The sequence below is a fragment of the Dromiciops gliroides genome, chromosome 3 (assembly GCF_019393635.1).
Source record: "Dromiciops gliroides isolate mDroGli1 chromosome 3, mDroGli1.pri, whole genome shotgun sequence".
Lineage (NCBI taxonomy): Eukaryota > Metazoa > Chordata > Mammalia > Microbiotheria > Microbiotheriidae > Dromiciops > Dromiciops gliroides.
This window is the reverse complement of record NC_057863.1, coordinates 600,033,845-600,054,345: the sequence shown is the minus strand read 5'-3', so window position 1 is coordinate 600,054,345 and position 20,501 is coordinate 600,033,845. Positions and strand designations below refer to the sequence as shown.

Here is a 20,501-nt window from a genome sequence, read left to right as displayed (position 1 = left end):
TGTGGAGTATAGATGCTGATTGAACCATATTATTTCTTTTGTTTTGGGTGCTATTGTTTTTTTTTTCTATTTTGAGGTTTTGCATCACTGCTCTGATTCTTTCTCTTGTAACAGGATTAATGCAGAAATAGGATTAATGTTATTATGTGTATATATATATGTGTGTGTGTGTGTGTGTGTGTGTATATATATATATATATGTATATGTATAGAGATATATAGATATAACCTATATCAGATTACCTGCTGTCTAGGGGAGGGGGGAGGGAGGGGAGGGAGGGAGAAAAATCTGAAATTGTAAAGCATGTATAAACAAAAGTTGAGAACTATCTTTACATGTAACGGAAAAAATAAAATACCTCATACATTAAAAAAAAAAAGAAAAAAAAAAGAACTGATGAGTTCTTCACTGAGCTAGACAACAGAATCTATCTCCATTTATTTTGTTCCCTCGGGTTTCTCCCAGATCAAGGAGAAGTGGACTTTCTGGAGTGGGGATGGGGGTGGGGGTGGAGAAAGGACTGAGAAACTGATCTCAGGTTCCCCCCAAGAAATCCATTATTAATAATTATTTTCTCAAAATTCCCCATCTTGTTTCTTTAATGAATAAAACTAATATTACAAATGTAGGGGCCAAATTTAATATGGGAAGAGTACCTCTAGGTCCCAAACTTCCTCTCCTCCGAACTGCCCTCTTTAGTTATTTCTCCCAGGCCAATAAGAAAGGAGCTTAACAGCCTCTTTTCCACAAACAAATAAGGTTTTATTAATGAGAATAAAATACACGGCAATCCCCAATACAATCCCCAAACTCGCTTCCAGCTCAGCTAATTCAAAGAGCCAGACTCGTTTTATTTAACTCACCACCTGGGGTCCATAGCTTCAATAGGAGTCCACTGTGCAGCCAGTGGTAACAGGAAATGTTCCCCTCAGTGAGCATTCCTTTTTTTTCTACTTTTACTCTCCCTCCCCTAACAGGCTCCCCTAAGTAGTAGTAGCAGTAGCAGTAGCAGTAGCAGTAGCAGTAGCAGCAGTAGTAGCAGTTATAGCAATAGTAACTGGGGGCAGCTAGGTGGTGCAGTGGATAAAGCACTGGCCCAGGATTCAGGAGGACCTGAGTTCAAATCTGGCCTCAGACACTTGATACTTACTAGCTGTGTGACCCTGGGCAAGTCACTTAACCCTCATTGCCCTGCCCAAAAAAATTCTTTAAAAAAATAGTAACTGGAGGAGGAGGAGGAGGAAGAGTAGCAGGTGTCTCAGTAGCAGGAGCAGCAGTAGCAGGGATATTAATAGTAGTAGAATAGCTAACATTTATATCATGCCTTAAAGTTTATGAAATGTTTTACAAATATTATCTCAGTTTCTCCTCAAAACAACCCTGGATAATAACTGTTATTATTATCACCATTTTTTCAGATGAGGAAAATGATTTGCCTAGGATCATACAGTCAGTAAGTCATCATGAATTGCTTGATGACAACTTGAATGCAGAGCTCTAGTAGAATGCTCCAGGTATCTGACGTTATCATAAATTTTCATAATTTACTTAGAAAAAGGTATAAATTCAGTAGGGTGCTGTCATCAGCTAGAAGAATCTACTCAGGAGAGCCAACTGATAAATTTTCACTGTGAGCATTTACACCTAGAAAACCAGCAAACAGTATAAATAAGGGTTTGCTTTATTGTTTTCTTAACTCCCCCAGCAGGGGAGAGACTACAGAGATCTATGCTGGTGCTGAGGCAGAACTTGGGTTTTTCACCCCTGCTGGGAACCAGGAGGTAGGCTTGAGTAGCAGTGGCCCAGGTTGGAGAGGGGCACAGGCTCGTCAGAGCTGACAACCACAACACACAAAGCTGGCTGATTAGCAAGTTGGTCTAGGATGACAAGGGAACAGGCCAGGCCAGTGAAGAATCTGCTCCTCTTTAAATCATACCACCTGAGACTTCTGAAGCTTGGGATACTGCAGCCTGGAAACAGTGCCCCACTTTAAGGAGCTAAAAGTCAAGTAAAAGAAAAGCAAGATGAGCAGACAGAGAAAGGTGAGGACCATAGAAATTTTCTTTAGTAACAAGGAAGACTGAGGTGCACCCTCAGAGGAAGATGTCAACATCAGGGCTCCTAGATCTAAAGCTTCCAAGAAAAATATGAATTGATCTCAGGCCCTATATAGAGCCGCTCAAAAAGGACTTTGAAGATAAAGTTAGAGAGGTAGAGGAAAAAATGGAAAGAGAAATGAGGGTGATGCAGGAAAGACATGAGAAAATAGTCAACAGCTTGAAAAGTCAAATTGGCTCTCTGATGAAAATAATTGCCTAAGAATTAGGATTGAACAAATGGAAGAAACCAAGACATAATAAAGCAAATCCAAATGAATAAAAAAAATAGAGGGCAATGTGAAATATATTCTGGGAAAAACTGCTGACCTGGAAAATAGGTCCAGGAGAGATAATTTGAAAATTATTGGTCTACCTGAAAACCATGATCAAGGAAAGAGCTTAGACATAATCTTCCAAGAAATTGTCAGGAAAAATTGCCCTGATATTCTAGAAGCAGAAGGTAAAATAGAAATTGAAAGAATCCACTGATAACCTCCAGAAAGAGATCCTAAAAGGAAAACTCCCAGGAATATTATAGCCAAATTCCAGAACTCTCAGGTCAAGAAGAAAATATTGCAAGCCACTAAAAAGAAAGAATTCAAGTACTGTGGAGCCCCAGTCAGGATAGCACAAGATCTGGCAGCTTCTACATTAAAGGATAGAAGGGCATGGAATATGATATTCCAGAGGGCAAAGGAATTGGCACTACAGCCAAAAATAACATACCCAGCAAAACTCAGCATAATCTTTCAGGGGAAAAAATGGCAATAAATAAAAATCATTCAGGTAAACAAATGTTTCTTAAGTACCTTCTGAGAGTAAAGAACATCAGGAGGAGAATGCAATGCTCTAGATAAAATGTAATTCATCGTGACATAGAGTTTACAATCTAATAATCCACTGAAAATGTTTGATTATGTTATATTGACTTACTTAACTTGACAAAACAGAAGTGTTAACTTTGAAATTTTTCCTTAGGTATTATTTGTTCATTCATCATGCTGAGCTAAATAAAATCTGGAAAGAAGACATGTTAGAGGGACCATGGTAAGGTGGAAAATACAGGGAATCTTCAAGAAAATGACCCAGTTTCTCCCCCATTAGACTGTGAGCTCCTTGGGGTCAGGGACCTTTTTCAACTTTTCTTTGTATCTTGTGGGCTTAGCACAGTGTCTGACACATAGTAAATGCTCAGTCAGTCTTCAATGATAATTTGGTTCAAAATCACATCTCTACCTCTGTGACTTATTTTTGATAAGCCTATTCAAAAAAAGAGGGGACCATTTGTAAAAGTTTTCTCTTGTTTTTTTTTAAATGTTTTCTTTAAGATTGTGTTGTACTTTAACTTGTATTTAAATATGTTCTGATTTTTCATAAAAGTAATTGTATGCTTAGTAAAAAAAGTATTATTTGAAATTATTGCATAATTGTATATTATATTATGAGTCAAGGTACATTCACATTTTTTTGCGATCATTATTATCCTCAATTTTAAAATCCATATGAGACTTGGATTATGGGAACTTATCATTTAAGACATTAATTGCCTTCATTCTGAGTTACCAGATGCCAGTTGGCCAAGATCCCATCCAATCACAAGAGGAATACATGCAAGAGCAGACATCGAGTTGTAATGATTGGAATGACGCCACCTACTGGAGACTTGCTGTGGAGAGCTCCACCATGAGGAAAATGCCTCAGAGGCATTGTGGCTTTTCCTTGGAGTCAGGAAGTGACGTGAGCTAGTGGGAGGAGGAAGGAAGAGACTGGCGCTCAGTCTCCCTGTTTTTTCCTGGGGACGCTGGCGGAGAAGGGAGCTAAAAATGTGCTCTCCCTTTAATAGATAGAAATCTAGGCCTTTCTCTCTCTCTTTACCAAATTCTTATTCTCCTTAATAAATGCTTAAAAGTCTAACTCTTGCTAAAGCTTATAATTTATTGGCGACCACTCATTAGATATTTTAGACAGTTTAGCTAGAATTTTAGCCGTTAACAGATGGCTGACCACGAAGAGGAAAGCTAACCCTCAGTCTTCTTCTGATCTTCTAGTTGGGTAAGAAATTTCCCCTCCCTCTCCCTTTAACTGCTAAGTACTGGTGTACTGGCTGTGTTTTCCTTTAAATTTTTTCGAATGGACCTTTTAAACTCCCTAATTATCCTATTTTTGATTTTAGTCTGTTTAACCAGACAAATGGGAGATAAGATCATGTTAATGCTTTGTTTTTGTGGATTTTCTATTTTTCTTTTTATTTTTGTTAAAAGAGCCAGCAACTTACTCACACAAGGAAATATCTCTCCCTCTCCCAACCATGCTTTTTCAGAGAAACCTGAAGAGATTCCTGCAGCTTTTCCCAATTCTAACACTAATTGTTGCTCTAATTTTGCATGCCTGGAGGCAATGACCCACCCTCTAGAAGCTTTTAATTCCCTAGCACCTGGAGGCAAAGTGGGGGAAGAGGAATCCAGGCCTGAGTTCAAAATCAAGTCTGATTCAAATTGTGCTGGTCCCTCCCCTCCTCTCCAGACCCCACCCTCTACTCCTCCTATGGCCAAGCCCATAGCTTCCCCTGCCTAGGAAGTCCAGAGATCTGATGCGCATGCTCAACTTTTTCTACCTGCATTTGCAGCTTCAGGCTCAGCCCTTCCCCAGCCTGACTGTGCTTCTGAGACAACCTTAGAAAACCCTTTAAATTCCAGATATGCTCGTTTTGTTCATAATTTTGCTAACCTGCTTTTGTCTTTAATTAGTAATCTTATAAAGCATTTGTATGGTGAAAAGACTGACAGACAATATAGAGGGGTTAAAGAAGAAAAATTTAAGCTAAATAAGAATGACAATCATCAACATAGTTCAAGACTCCGCTTCTTTTGCCATGGAAGGGTATATATTTTACAGAAATGTAGAAGTCAGCAGCAAGGTATTGATATGAGTATTGGGGATTTTAGATATCGGAATCAAAAGTGTTCTGAATTCACTCAGAGTAATAATGTCAGTTCAGAGGTTACATAGGATTTCTATGCTATTATATATACATTTTGAAATTAATGGTATGGGTTTATTTTCATAGAGATTTTCATGCTTTTGAGATTGTGTCTTATACTTAGTTTCTAAAACAAGGAGAATATTTGTAAAGCTTTTTATAGTCATATGATCAAGTTTATATTTTATAATACTCTTATTAATATTAAGTTCATATTCATTTAGATTTCCCTAGTTTGAATTTCATTGTCTTTTATTGTTCCATGTGTATTTTTTTCTATTTATTCATCTCTAATTTTGAAACATTGCAAGATGGTTTTGATTTCATAATACAATGTTAATTCTAGGAGTATTGTGCTCCCATATTCTGAGTTGTTTGTTTTTGTTATTTTTTCTCAACTGATTATTTGATCAAACTCTTTAAAGCATTTCCTTGGCAAATTGGTTGCCATGGCAAGTGTAAATTGATTCTAGAAGTATTATTTTTGATAAGCATATTTTTTAAAAAAAGAGGGGAATGTTTGTAAAAGTTTTCTTTTTTCAAAAAAAGTTTTCTTTAGGATTGTGTTGTGCTTTAACTTGTATTTAAATATGTTCAGATTTTTCACAAAAGTAATTGTATACTAAGTAAAAAAAAGGTATTATTTGAAATTGTTGCATAATTATATATTATATTCTGAGTCAAGATGTATTCACATTTTTTGCAATCATTTATTATCCTCAATTTTTAAATCCATATGAGACTTGGATTATGGGAACTTATCATTTAAGACATTAATTGCCTTTATTCTGAGTTATCAGATGCCAGTTGGCCAAGATGCCATCCAATCACAAGAGGAATACATGCAAGAGCAGACACTGAACTGTCACATGAGGGGAGACATGCATGAAGTCAAGGTATGGCCGAGGGAACGGCTTTTGACAAATGTTGAGGTTGGATTCTCTTGGTTTAATATTTTATTCTCTTTTTCCCCACAATATTGTACAGATGGCTGGAAGTATTGATCCCACCCATCTCACTTCTACACCTAGCTTCTATGCTCCCTCCTATATGCCTGATGCCATGGACATCTCAATCCCATGCATCTGATTAAGTCTGACTCAGTTTCCTCCAATATGTTCGGTGGCATGGACATGTATTCCATCCACCTATTTTAAGCCTGGCATACTGTATGGGCAGTACATATTGCTCAAGTGTGGGAATGCTCATATCCCATCATTTCTCTGTTCTTTTATGGTAACCCCCATAATTATCTCAGGTGCCATGATAAATAACAGTGTTGAATTTGGCCTTGACACCTGTTACCAATTATATTAGATTTTCTATTTCTCATAATGGCATGAGGATAATTAGGCAGATGATGCAAAAAGTGATGAAACAAAGATAAAAATTATTTTTAAAAAATTAATATCGCAGCAATTGTCTTCTCAATTACTCCCCATAAGGGGGGGCTATAATAATAATATAATTTTAAAGAATGGTTCAATTTTTGTTTTATTGTATGTTTCACGTGTTAACAACTAAGATTCTGAATTCCCTTAGACATGTTTTTGAGAACTTTCATTGTTTGATTTGATTATTGACGAAGCTATTTTAAAGTTGTGTTAAGCTCAATTTTGTAGGAAATTTTCCTGGCTGATTACCAGCATCCACACATCAACCCCTGAAGAGACTTCCATTCTACGACTACACCTAGAGGACATCTGAGAAAAGACTTTCAGAGACTTTAAATGAACAGTTTTGATTTGTTGTTTTTGTTGTTTTTTTTCTCTTTCTGTTATAATATACACCATCTGTAACATGTATTCTCTGCAGAGGCCCTCCCTTTGCAAGACTAATGTCAAAGCGTCGGTTCATGAGGACAAAAAAAAATCGCCCCTCTGGACAAAACTTTCCTCTCTTCCTTTTCTATATTGTTGTTCACATATTATTAGTTAGCAATAGTTATTATATTGTTTTTACTGTTCCGTCAAGGAAACATTTTGTTTCTTGAGGAACAACAGGGGGGACTGTAACGATTGGAATAACGCCACCTGCTGGATACTTACTGTAGAAGAGTTCTGCCCATGAAGGGAAGGTCTTTGAGGGCAAGACCAGGAGTCAGGAAGTGACGCGAGCTAGTGGGAGGAGGAAGGAAGAGACTGGCGCTCGGTCTCCCTGTTTTTTCCTGGGGACGCTGGCGGAGAAGGGAGCTAAAAATGTGCTCTCCCTTTAATAGACAGAAATCTAGGCCTTTCTCTCTCTCTTTACCAAATTCTTATTCTCCTTAATAAATGCTTAAAAGTCTAACTCTTGCTAAAGCTTATAATTTATTGGCGACCACTCATTAGATATTTTAGACAGTTTAGCTAGAATTTTAGCCGTTAACAGAGTTGTTGAGGTTGGTTTCTCTTGTTTTTTTTTTTCCCCACAATATTGTACAGATGGCTGGAAGTTTTCATCCCACCCATCTTATTCTACACCTGACTTCTATTCCCTCTCCAATATGCCCAATGCCATGGAGGTCTCAATCTCATGCATCTGATTAAGTCTGACTCAGTTTCCTTCAATATGTTTGGTGGCATGGACATGTATCCCATCCACCTATTTTAAGCCTGGCATACTGCATGGGCGGTATGTGTGGGCTCAAGTATGGGAATGCTCATATCCCATCATTTCTCTGTTCTTTTATGGTAACCCCCATAATTATCTCAGGTGTCATGATAAATAGTGTTGGATTTGGCCTTGACATCTGTTACCAATTATAGCAGATTCTTTAATTTCTCATTAATGGCAGGATAATTAGCAGATGATACAAAAGGTGATGAAACAAAGATAAAAATTACTGTAGTAATATTAAGTTTTAGAGAATGTTTCAATTTTTGTTTTATTATATGTTTCATGTGTAACAACTAAGATTCTGAATTCCCTTTAGACAGTTTTTAAGAACTTTCATTGTTGGATTTGATCATTGACAATGCTATGCTAAGGATTAGTAAAACTCCAGCAGTTCAACAGCTAAAGAAGTGGGTCCAGAGACAACCAGAGTCCAGAGCAGAGTCCAATTTTTCCTGATGACCACTCCAAGGAGACAAGATCTCAAAGACTTTAAATGAACAGTTTCATTTTGTTGTTTTTCTTTTTTCCTTCTGTTATTATATACACCATTTGTAACATGTATTCTCTGCAGAGGCCCTCCCTCTGCAGGTCAGTGTCAAAGCGCCAGTTTATGAGGGACCGCCCCTCTGGACAAACTTTCCCCCTTTTCCCTTTTCTATATTGTTATTAACATACTGTTTCTTCAAGAAACAAAGGGGGGACTGTAACTATTGAAATGACGCCACCTGCTGGAGACTTATTGTAGGAAAGCTCCACCATGAGGAGAAGGTGTCTGAGGGCAAGCCATGTGGCTTTTCTTTGGCGTCAGGAAGTGACATTTTCTTGCGGGAGGAAGAGGGGGCAAGGCTGGCTCTCTCATTCTCTTTAGCCAGGACTCTCATGGAGAGTGGAGCAGGAGAACTGTAGCTCCCTGAGATAGATAGATGAATCTAGGCCTTTCTCTCTCTCTTCACCAAATTCTTATTCTCCTTAATAAATGCTTAAAAGTCATCAGATATTTTAGATAGACTAGCTAGAATTTTAGCCCTTACATATATGATAAATATGATGCTAATAACCAAACCAGGAAGAGATTAAACAGAGAAAGACAATTATTGACCAGTATTACTAATATTCAGTAGTGATAATATTCATTAATATAAAATATAATAAATAAAATATTACCAGAGACATCAAAGAAGGATATTACACAATAATTAATCCATCAAGTTGGATTTATACTAGCTGACTATGAAACAAGATAATAAAGTAAGGATTTGGGTATCATAAGTATAAAGACCCATGAAGGAAAATGTACCATGTACCATGTAATGTAACCTGTAACATATACCATGTAAATATCAATCGCCTTTCTAGGTGATATCAATAAGCTCAGATAAAATAGAACACTCATTTATGTTTTTAAGACAAGAAAAAAAGAAAGTAAGGATTTGGGACCTGGGAAGGAAAATGTACTGTGTACTGTGTACTGTGTACCATGTACCGTAACATGTACTGTGTAACATATTGTGCAATGTGTAATATGCAAAGTGTACCGTGTAATGTACTATATACAATGTTCTGTGTATCATGTACTGTGTACCATGTAACACACTGTGTAATGTGCCTTTCCAGGTGATATTATCAATTAGATAATATCAATAAGGTCAGATAAAATAAAATACTCATTTTAAGAAAGCTAAGACAAGAAAAAAAGAAAGGATTTGATTATCATAAAGGACCTGGGAAGGAAAATGTACCATGAACCATGTAACATGCCATGTGCAGTGTACTATGTACTGTGTACCATGTAGCATGTAATATACTGTGTACTGTGTAACATATTATATGCCATGTAACAATTGGAATGATGCCACCTGCTGGAGACTTACTGTAGGAAAGCTCTGCCATGAGGAGAAGGCACCTGAGGGCAAGCCATGTGACTTTTCTTTGGCATCAGGAAGTGACATTTGCTTGTGGGAGGAAGAAAGGGTGAGGCTGGCTCTCTCGCTCTCTTTCGTCAGGACTCTGGTGGAGAGTGGAGCTAGAAAAGCACTCTCCCTTTAATACATAGCTGAATCTAGGTCTTTCTCTTTCTCTTTACCAAATCCTTATTCTCCTTAATAAATGCTTAAAAGTCTAACTCTTGCTATTAAATATTTAAAAATAAATAATAATAAATATATAAATAATAATAAATATATAAAAATAAATGCTTAAAAGTCTAACTCTTGTCATTAAATATTTTAGACAGACTAGCTAGAATTTTAGCCCCTTACAGACATGTACCATGTAATGTGCATTTCCAGGCAATATTATCAATTATATAATATCAATAAGCTCAGATAAAATAAAATAAAATACTCATTTATGTTTTTAAGAAATCTAAGACAAGAAAAAAAGAAAGGATTTGGTTATCATAAATACAAAGGACCTGGAAAGGAAAATGTACCATGTACCATGAACCATGTACATGTAATGTGCCATGTACTGTGTGCTGTGTACCATGTACCATGTACTATGTAACGTACTGTGTACTGTGTACCATGTACCATACCATGTAACATTCTTCCATCCATCCATTCATTCATTCATTCATAGACTACTCTCACCCATGTCTTCCAATAGATGCTAAGTAGGACATCTTTCCCATATGCTGAGGACCTTCATTTAAATCTCTTCAGACACCAGTTACTCCCCATTCTAGCTATATAACTGGCACCTTTTTTTTTTTTTCTGTTCTCACAGTGTTGAATTCTGTAACTTCTCTTATTTAGAGTGAAAGAACAAAGCCAAGATTCCATTATAATTACACTCCCAGTTATTCTGTAGCATGCCAGCAATGATGGACACTGTACAAGCCCTACTAAAAGATGATGCCATTTCCTGTTCTGCCTTTGTGACTTGTACAGTATACTTACTGTCAACATTTCTTTCCTTTCAAATTAAAAAAATCTAATTTTAGTGTACTTCTTACCTCATGGTACAATGGCTGTTATGGAAATAATGTGACATCTTATGGAGAGCTACATAAAACCTCTGTTGCTATTGCTTAGTTAGCATAGACAGTGAGGCAGCTTCAAGGTAGCTTTGAAGCATGAAGTCCCTAGAATTTGAGTCATTGATCCTGTATTTTAAAATATTTTTAATGTATTTAATGTAAACAAGATTTTTAATATTTTAATGTATTTTTAACTTTAAAGATCTGTATAAATGTTAGATATTATTATTATTACTATTGTTGTTGTTGTTATACCCTTGAGCTTCTGTGCTCTACCAGGATAACGTGGCATTGTTTCAGGGGCAAAAAGAAGGGCCTTTCCTATTCTTCTCCCCCAAGTCTCAGCAAAAATAACAACCACCACAACTGCCTCTTAAATTTCCATCTGAAGCTAGAAGAAATGAATCCCTGTTGAAATACCTCACTAAGAAAATTAGGGGAACTGGGCTAGTAAATATTTAATAGCCTGTACCCATCAGGTACATAGGACTTACTTAAGTTTAACCTGCATTATTAATATGTTCTCCATCACTTTCTTAAGTCCAAACAAGTAACAGACTTGATTTGTAGTATAATCTCTCAGAATCTGATGGGAGCTGATTCCAACACACAATGAGACTTAATCTCTAAAGTCCTTTCCAGCTATATTTTTATATTCCTATCATCTGTGTTTTGTTTGTTTGTTTGGTTTTTTTAGATGGTTATGTAGAACAGTGGATTGACTACTGGACTTTGAGTCAGGAAGACTAGAAGACTTCTCAAGTCCCTTTTAGGTCCACTTCTATGATGAATATGAACTCTATACTGCTTCTCATATTTACTTAATTGATGGTAATATGCTATTGCCTATTTAAGTTCATTATGTATCTTTTAGGTCACTTAGAATTGTGATTTTTCTGAGATTATAGTGTTCCATGATTACAAGTCATAGAGCACCAGCAGAAAAATATTAGAAAAGATGCACAAAAAAGCATAACCAGTAACATCTGGTAGTGTATGCTAGGGGTCATAGGAAACATGAAGGAACCACAGTAGTTCAGAGAAGGAAGATATTATTTGTTTTTTGCAGGGCAATGGGGTTAAGTGACTTGCCCAGGGTCACACAGCTTGTAAGTGTCTGAGGCTGGGTTTGAACTTGGGTCCTCCTGAATCCAAGGCTGGTGCCTTATCCACTGTGCCACCTAGCTGCCCCTGAGAAGGAAGATATTATTGAGGGCCAGAGTGGTCAGAAATCTCTTCACAAAAGCCTTGAAAGAAATGCAGATCTATTATTGCTGCTCAGTGCAAGTGCTTTCATCCCAGATGAGCAGGGTGCCAGTTAGAGTATACATTATGAAGGAGGATGGAAGTTATCTACCACATTTTCTTGAGAAGATGGTCTAACCATTAAGGGATCTGGAATACAGCCAATCAGCATTAAAGTGAGTTACTGACCTGGCTGGCTGGCAAGTGTGAAGGATGGAAAGTCAACATCTGCCAAGTGATGAGGATAGGGGCACATGTTCCTAAGTTCAGTGGTCCCTAAAGCACTGCCAGTTGGGGCTTAGAGCTTTTTACCTCACCCTCCCCAAATTAAACCAATCACAAAAGATAGGAGTTGTTATTCCTCTTTACTCCTGCCTAAGGCTACCCTTTCCCGTTTTTTCCTCCATTCTGATTTCTTTCTTTATGAAGTTAATATTACTGTGATCTCTGTGCTTTCTGATGCTCTGTCCCTTAGTTTCTCTGTCCTTTGATGTCTTTGTCCATCTCTATGGCTCTGTCTCTTGGTTCCTTTTTTCTTTCTGTAGCTTTGCCTCTTAATTTCTGTGTTCTTTCTCTGTGGCTTTGTCCCTTGGTGTCTCTGCTTTCCTTTTGTAGTTCTGTCCCTTGGTGTTTTTGTGATCTCTTTTTCTTTGTGACTCTGTTCCTTGGTATATCTCTTTGAGGTTTTTTTGTCCTTCATTGTCTCTGTCTCAGTGGCTCTGCCCCTTAGTGTGTTTCTCTGAGGCTTCATCTCTTGGTTGTGTTGTGTTCTGTCTTGGTGGCTCTGTCCCTTTGTATCTTTGGAGTCTCTCTTGCTGTGACTCTGTCCCTTGTTGTGTCTCTCTGAGGTTCTTCCCTCAGTATCTTTATGTTCTGTGTCTTGGACATCTCCATGGCTCTGTTTCTTGGTGCTTTTCTGTAACTATATCCCTTGATGTCACTGTATTCTCTGTCTTGTCAGGTCTGTCTTTTCTGTCTCCTTGGTATATCTGGGCACTCTGTGGCTCTGTTTCTTGGTATATCTCTCTAAAGTTCTCTGTCCTTCTTTGTCTCTAGCTTGGTGGCTCTGATCCTGGTTTTTCTGTGGCTCTGCCTCTTTCTTGGTGGTGTTGTTTTCTCCTTGGTGTGTCTCTCTGAGGTCCTGTCCCTTGGTGTCTCTATGTTCTGTCTTAGGTGTCTCTGTGTTCTCTGTCTTGGTGTCACTGTGTTCTCTGTCTTGGTGTCTCTGTTCTCTGTCTTGGTGTCTCTGTGTTCTCTGTCTCGGTGTCTCTGTTCTCTGTCTCGGTGTCTCTGTGTTCTCTGTCTTGGTGTCTCTGTTGTTCTCTGTCTTGGTGTCTGTTGTTCTCTGTCTTGGTGTCTCTGTGATCTCTGTCTTAGGTATCTCTGTGTTCTCTGTCTTAGGTGTCTCTGTGTTCTCTGTCTTGATGTCTCTGTGATCTCTGTCTTGGTGTCTCTGTGTTCTCTGACTTGTGTTGTTCTCTGCCTTGTTGTCTCTGTGTTCTCTGTCTTGGTGTCTCTGTGTTCTCTGTCTTAGGTGTCTCGGTGTTTTCCATCTCGGTTTTTGGTGTCTCCGTTCCTTGGTATCTCTGGACACTGTTTCTCCTTGGTGTCTGTCTCTGTGTCTTTTTTCCTTATCGTCTCTCTTAAAGTCTTTCTGAGTCTCTTGAGAGGTTTGGCCCACATGGGGTTGGTGATGGTTGTAGAGGATCAGGTTCCTGTCATGGCCAGGGCGGACTCTACAGTAAGGTAGACCCTTCACCAGTCCACGTCTCGAGGGTGGTGCTACCACTTAGCGCCCCGCCCCACCCCGCCCCGGCACACCTAAAGGAGGGCCTCAGCGGTGGCTTCCTCACTTATTGGCTAGGATAACTGTCAATCTGAAAGAAAGGCAGGCAGCGCGAGCCGCCCGCAGGCTTGCGGCGCAGGTCCCTCTGGGAGGTGTAGTCTCAGAGGCGGCCCCGCCCCTCGGGACTCGAATTCCCAGCGTGCCCGGCGAGAGCCCAATGGTCACTTCCGCCCGGCGGTCGGCTCCACCAAAGCGGTAAGGGGGCGGCCGGGGGGAGGTGAGTGCGGGCTGCTGGGGGAGGGGAGGCTCGCGCCCATCCTGGGGTGTGTGTTGGGGGGAGTGGGCCAGAGACATTCCGCTCGGGGGGCCTAGGGCAGAGGTAGGGGTGCCTGGGCCGGGGTGCGGAGAGGACGTGGGGAGGGGGAAAGGGGGGGGGGGCGTGACATCCTGGGGAGGAGGGGGAGGGGCTGTGAGATGGGTTGGGGATGAGGAAGGGGCAGAAGGGTTGTGACAGCTGGGGAGGTCCAGGGATGGGGGGGGGGACCCAGGAGTGGGAGAGGGTTAGAAAAGACTGGCAAGCTGGAGTGGGGGGAAAGGAGGCGGGAGGGGTACAGAGGAGGGACCGAGGTGCCATGACATCCTGGGGGAGGGGAGATTAGGAGGGAGGCCTGTGAGATACTGAGGGAAGACGAGGGAAGGACAGAGAAGGGGAAGGGGGCAGAAAGGACACTCAGGGACGAGGGACCCAGGGGCTCCTGTCATTCTGGGGCAGAGTAGGAGGGGCAGAAGGTGGGGGGACGCGATGGTGGGAGGGGGAGGTCTGTGAAATGGGGAGGACAGGGGGGGAAGGGGTCAGGGAAGGGACTTAGGGAGGTGGGATAGAGGGAGGACCTGACCTCCTTGGGATGAGAGTAAAGAGGCAGGGAGTGGAAGGGTGAAAGAGGAAGGTGGAAGGGGAGGAACCGAGATATTCAGGAGGGATGGGGGAGAAGGAGGGAAGAGGACAGAGATAATGGGACAGGTAATAAATAGATGGTCTGGGGAAGAGAGGAACTATGAAAGATAGGAAGAGGAGGGAAAGGATGGAAAAAGTGTGTGTGTGGATGGAATAGAAGGGGTGAAGGGGGAAGAACGACCCATGAGTAGGGAGGGTGGAGGGTAAGCTTAACAAAATACAAGTGGAAGAGAGAGGGTTAGAGGAGGTAAGAAGAGGAGACCAGAGAGACAGATCAGAGCATATGATTGGGGGAAAAGCAGGGACAAAGGCTGTAGTAAGATCCAGGCAAAAGAAAGAGGAGGGGGCAGTAAAGTGGTGAGGGTATAAGGGCTAAGGAAGAGTGGGAGTTGGAGGGAGCTAGGGAGACAGAGGAATGAGAAGGGAAGATAGAGGGACAGAGGTGAGGAGAGGAACCTTGTGCAAAGTAGGAGCTAATGTGAAGACAATTTCGACCCTTGCCATTTAGGGTATATAGAGGTTTTAGACAGAGATAGACTCATGGAACAGCAGTGTGATGGGAGTCCTAGGGACTCAATGTAAAAGATCAGGTAAGATAATAATTGTGAAAAGTGCTTAGCAGAGTACCTGGCACATAGTAGGCACTAATTAAATGCTTGTTCCTTTCTTTTACTCTCTGAAGAAGTGCAGGGACTCTAGGTAATGATACATAGCATATGGATAAGTGTGTTCAGGTCTCTCTCTCTCTCTCTCCCTTATCCTATATGGATTGTGTACATCTGCTGGGTAGGTGAGTGCCTATTAAAGGAATCAAAAGGCTGCTCGGCTGTGCTGTATTATGTGTGAGGTTGATTAGAGTTCAGCCAATCCCCATGGTTTGGGTCTGGGCATGGGAAATGCATCCCTGTCATTTATGGCCAAGTAGCTGAATGGGGAAAAGAGGTAGTCTGTACTGAGACTTGATTGTCTTTAATCCATAGAACAATTGAGTAGGCCACTTCAAGAGTAAGTCACTCTTTTTTTTTTTTTTTTTGTGAGGCAATTGGGGTTAAGTGACTTGCCCAGGGTCACACAGCTAATGTCAAGTGTCTGAGGCCAGATTTGAACTCAGGTCCTCCTGAATCCAGGGCCAGTGCTTTATCCACTGCACCACCTCGCTGCCCCAAGAGTAAGTCACTCTTGAAGGTATTGGGGTTAGGTAACCAAACTCCAATAATGTTTTAGTACTGACAGACTCCTAGAGAGACTTTGAGCTGAGGGAGAACTTGTGGGAGTGGACTCTTTCCAGGCTAGACTTCTGTAGACTATAACATCTGGAATTTATATGGCACTGGGACAGCTTTGGACATGGCGTTGAGCAGCTGTTTGGCTAACTATATTTGACTGTTTCATTGCTATCAGAATTCTTCTGAGAAAGGGGAAGAAAAGGCTGTGATGGTTTTCTGGTAATGAAAGAGCTGTGATTTCTGCTTCATAACTGAAATTGTAATACTCTTATCAAATTTAGAGTATCACTAGCCCTACTCTTTGGGTAAAGAACTTTTATGCACCAGATCTGCTATAAGATCTGTGATCCCTGCTTTCAAGGGAAGCTAGGTGGTGCAGGGGATAGAGCACTGGCTCTGAAGTTGGGAAGACCCGAGTTCAAATCTCACTTCAGACACATGCTAGCTATGTGACCTTGGACAGGTCACTTAACCCCAATTGCCTTAAACGTCCAGAGACATCTTCTGTCGTCCTGATGTATATTTTGCCACTGGACCCAGATGGCTCTGGAGGAGAGAACGAGGCTGGTGACTTTGCACAGCACTCCCTCACTTAAATTCAATTCACTGCAAATCATGACATCACCTGATGTGATGGTCCTCTTCAAGAATTAAGGACAAACAACAATGATCCCTGCTTCCTAAGACTGGAAAAATCTATACCCGCTGAGTCCCTTTGCTGCAGTGTCACTGGCTGGCTCTGTTTCTGTACCTGTCGAGTACATAGCCCACTGTTGGACATAGAGTGTCAAAATGTCAATGTCAGAAATGCTAAAAGCACTCCTCCGGTCCATGTCAATCTGAGCTCAGTTCTTGTGTAGATTCAGAAATGGGACAAATTTGATCCTGTAGTGTAATTCCCCCCAGAGATTTGGAAGGCAGTGTTCAGCCTGGACAACTCTGCCTCACCTGAGTATTGCTGATAGCTTTTGTTACTGTATATAGCATAGATGAAAACACTGGACTTCCTCATGAATAAATTGTGTTTTCAGACCCATATCCAAATCATTTGACTTAGCTCTGCTCTCTTTTGCAAAGAGGCCTGCTACTGCCTTTGCTGGCATTGGCGTCCAACTGTGATTCAGCTTCCTGTTTGTGGGTGAGGGGGCCCCACAAGCAGAGCATTCCTGATGAGAGAAAAAGATTGGCAGGCAGGCACATGGGAGCTGCTTTTTGACCATCATTGAGGGAAAGCTGGGATTATATAACAGCCTTTTATTCTTCTAAAGCCAGGTTAGGTGGGGGCAGAATAAAGCTGTTTGTGTCTTTCTGCTCATATCCTTTGTGTCTCTGTTCCTAGGAACCGAGGGGGAGAAGCCCCTCTCACAGGTGCCCACCTGAAGGAATTAAGGTAAAGGAGGAGACCGGGAGTAGGAAGTCCACCTAGTTTGGAGCCCATCCTATTTGGAGCCGCTCAGCACACTTTACTATGGCCGCCACCCTGGAGTCCCCAGATCAGTCTCCAGCGGAGCAGGAAGGGCTCCTCATAGTGAAACTAGAAGAGGATTCCTCCCGGAAACAAGAGTCTTCTCTCTGGGGAGATGAACTCAATCTTGAGCTCTCCCGTCAGCGCTTCCGGCAGTTTCAGTATCAGGAGGTGTCTGGACCCCACCAAGCTTTTAGCCAACTCTGGGAGCTTTGTTGTCGGTGGCTGAGGCCAGAGGTGCGTATGAAAGAGCAGATCCTGGAGCTGCTGGTGCTGGAGCAGTTCCTGAATATCTTACCCAGGGAGATCCAAATCTGGGTTCGAGAGCATCATCCAGAGAGTGGTGAGGAGGCTGTGGCTTTGGTGGAGGATTGGCAGGAAAATCCCAGGAGACGAGGACAGCAGGTGAGGAGGGGAATGAGGTGGCTTTGTTAAATGCAATAAACGACCTGATAAAACAAAAACAAATTTTTTGGGGGAGGTGGGGGTCCAGGTCTTTGATTTCACTGTTGTAGGAAGGACCAGGTGAGGAGCCTCCTTTGGCTAATACAGATTGGCAAATATTTAGTAATCTGCATTTTTAGAGGGTTGTTCGAGGTGGCAGAATGAGGAAGGGTCTGCTCAGGGTCACACAATTCGTATTGCTCAGAGAAGGGTTTTGAACCCTGGTCATTCTATGAGAGCAGGTGTCTAACCTCTATACCAAACACTTGCTGCTTCTCAGGTTAAAGGACAATGGCTCATTCCCTGCCACGTGTACCTCTTCCGTGCCCTTCCTCTCCTGTTTTCTTGGCCTCCCTCTTTCCAGTCTTTGTTTTATATGCTTTTTTTTTTCACTTCGGTGGCCACACTAAGAAAGCATTATGATTCTAATGGCCTTGACTGCTTAGCTCATAGTTCACATCAGCTGACCAACATTTTTACCTCCTCAAGTCCATAATCTTCCACAATTTTCCCTTTTTTAGAGCTGAGAAACTTCAGTGAGAAGACTAAGAGCACTGGGCACACATTTCCCAGTAAATTCCAATTTTGCAATGGAAGTCCATGGGGAAAAAATAGGATTCTAACTTCAGAAATGCATTTTATGGCTGTTTCCTGGAATGCATTTGATTTTGGAAACGCCAGCCTTTAAGTGGTCTGCTCACAAATCTGATGGTAACTGCAATCTTTTAGGGACTTTGAAAGATATAAAAAGACTTTCTTCAGACCCCAGTCATAGGATTTACACAGATTAGAAAACATAGCGAATTGAAATATTGGGCTCTGAGGGGCAGAGGACCAGATCATGTAGTACCTACTCCCACTTCGTATGAGGTGTAGAAGGGAAGGAAGTGGCAATTTCTGCTTCTTGGCATGTGATTCCTATAGGCCCAAGTCCTTAAGTGAGTTGTACTGCTAGTTGTTCCCTCTCGCTCATTCATTTCCTCTTTCCTGGAGGAATTCCCCTTTCCTACCAACAGGTATTGCCAAAAAGCTTTATCCTGCCACAAGGCACAGGGTTCCCTAAGGGCTTTACTCTTTCGTACTTGTTGCCTGGGTGTTAACAATGATCCCTCTTTTAAAATTATCTGAAAGAACTTGCCCATTGCAGGACATACTGTTCCCTTCAGAGCTGGGGGGAAGGGGAGGTGTGTATGGCCCTTAGGTAAGAATTAATGTTCTGATGCTAGTCATTTCAGCCCCCTCTCTCTCAATACAAAATGTGGCAGATAAAAACTTGTTTCTCCTTTGAATCATCTGCAACAGATCCACTCCAGGAATGTCTGCAGCTCTCTGGGTCTAGATAGAGATACTTTATTGTTCTAGTTCACCTGTCCCTCAGAAGAGAAGTGAACCTCGGTAGGATTAATGAGCTCTCACCCCTCCCATTCTTAAGTTTTTATAATCAACTAATTCATAGTAGTATTAGCAACATTCTTCATGGTGCTGGGGCACACTCATGGTGATCATGCTAGACCACTGTTTTCTGACTGGCTGCACCTGATGGTCATCAGCCTTTGCTAATTGCCAACAGGTGTTCATGCTTTCAATAATAATAGCTACCGTTTCTTTAGTGCTTTTAAGGTGTGCAAAGAATTTTGTATATATTATCTCATTTAAGCCTCACCACAGCCATGTGAGATAGGCATTATTTTTGTCCCCATTTTTACAGATGAGGGAACTGAGACAAAAATTAAGTGACTTGCTTAGGGTCTGAGGCAGGATTTGAACTCCCGACTCTTAAGTCTAGCATTATGTCCATTGCGCTACCTGTTTTACCAGTGACTACCAGAATGCCTTTGACCTTTCCCCTTGCCCAGCAGTAGAACTGAGGATTTCCATATGTTTCCATAGTTTTCATGCTTATACCTCTTTGGAATAACCTGGTCTTGGAGCCTTCTTGGACCCCATTAGCATTTCCTCTCCTTGTATTAACACAAACACAGAATCTCTGAGGTGGAAGAGCTTTCTTCCTTTCAGGGGTGGTTTTGGCCAACCTGCCCCTCAACAGGAATCATTTCTGTCACAGCCAAACAAGTGGTTATCCAGGGCCTCCTTGAGAGCTTTCAAAGAAGGGAAACCCACTCACTACCTTTTGAGACAGCCATCCCACTATGGGAGAGCTCTCGCTATTAGGACATTTTCTCTTCTAAGTCTGCTGAGCTGGAGCATCCCGCCACTGTTCCTCCTTCTCGCCAAGGCCAGGCACCAGAACTCTAATGCCCCTTCTTGACAATCCTTCCAAAAATACTTGAAAACAGCCAGTCTGCCCTCCTTCAAGTGTTCTCTCACATTACACACAAGTAGCTGTGATACCAAAGAGAACCCAAGGAGCTCAGAAGCACAAAGTATGTTTGGGCTCTGAGAAAGGAAAGGTAAGGCTTCCTGGAGAAGACAGCCTTTGAGCTGAGTCTTACAAGATGAATAGGATTTCAATGGGTAGGAAGAATGGAATGATGAGAATTCCAGGCAGAGAGAATAGACATTGCCACAGCCAGTTTGTCATTAACTTCTGCTCACTTCCCCCCTCAGTGAATACTTTCTTTCTTTATCTTTGCCTTGATACTGGCCCCGGTGTCCTCTCCACTTGGGAATGGTAGTACTGGAGGGTTGGAGGAGGGGATAGGAGTGAGGTTTTGTTGAACCAGGCAAGGGAAGGCCGTGTATCATCTTGACTCTAAGTTAA

General features: G+C 41.4%; 1 protein-coding gene across 4 annotated transcripts in view; it reads left to right on the top strand.

Moving 5' to 3' along the window:
* The first annotated feature begins 13,896 nt into the window (after positions 1-13,896).
* Positions 13,897-20,501, top strand: part of LOC122751498 (zinc finger and SCAN domain-containing protein 20-like) — a 31,288-nt gene continuing 24,683 nt past the window's right edge. For 2 of the 4 annotated variants that reach the window (XM_043998571.1, XM_043998568.1), the window contains exons 1-2: positions 14,625-15,234; positions 17,210-17,740. In XM_043998571.1, the coding sequence (XP_043854506.1) occupies positions 17,339-17,740 (402 nt within the window). In that variant the 5' untranslated portion in view covers positions 14,625-15,234; positions 17,210-17,338. Of the gene's footprint in view, positions 13,967-14,624; positions 15,235-17,209; positions 17,741-20,501 lie in introns of those variants that run through there. The other 2 variants (XM_043998569.1, XM_043998570.1) reach the window with 2 other exon arrangements.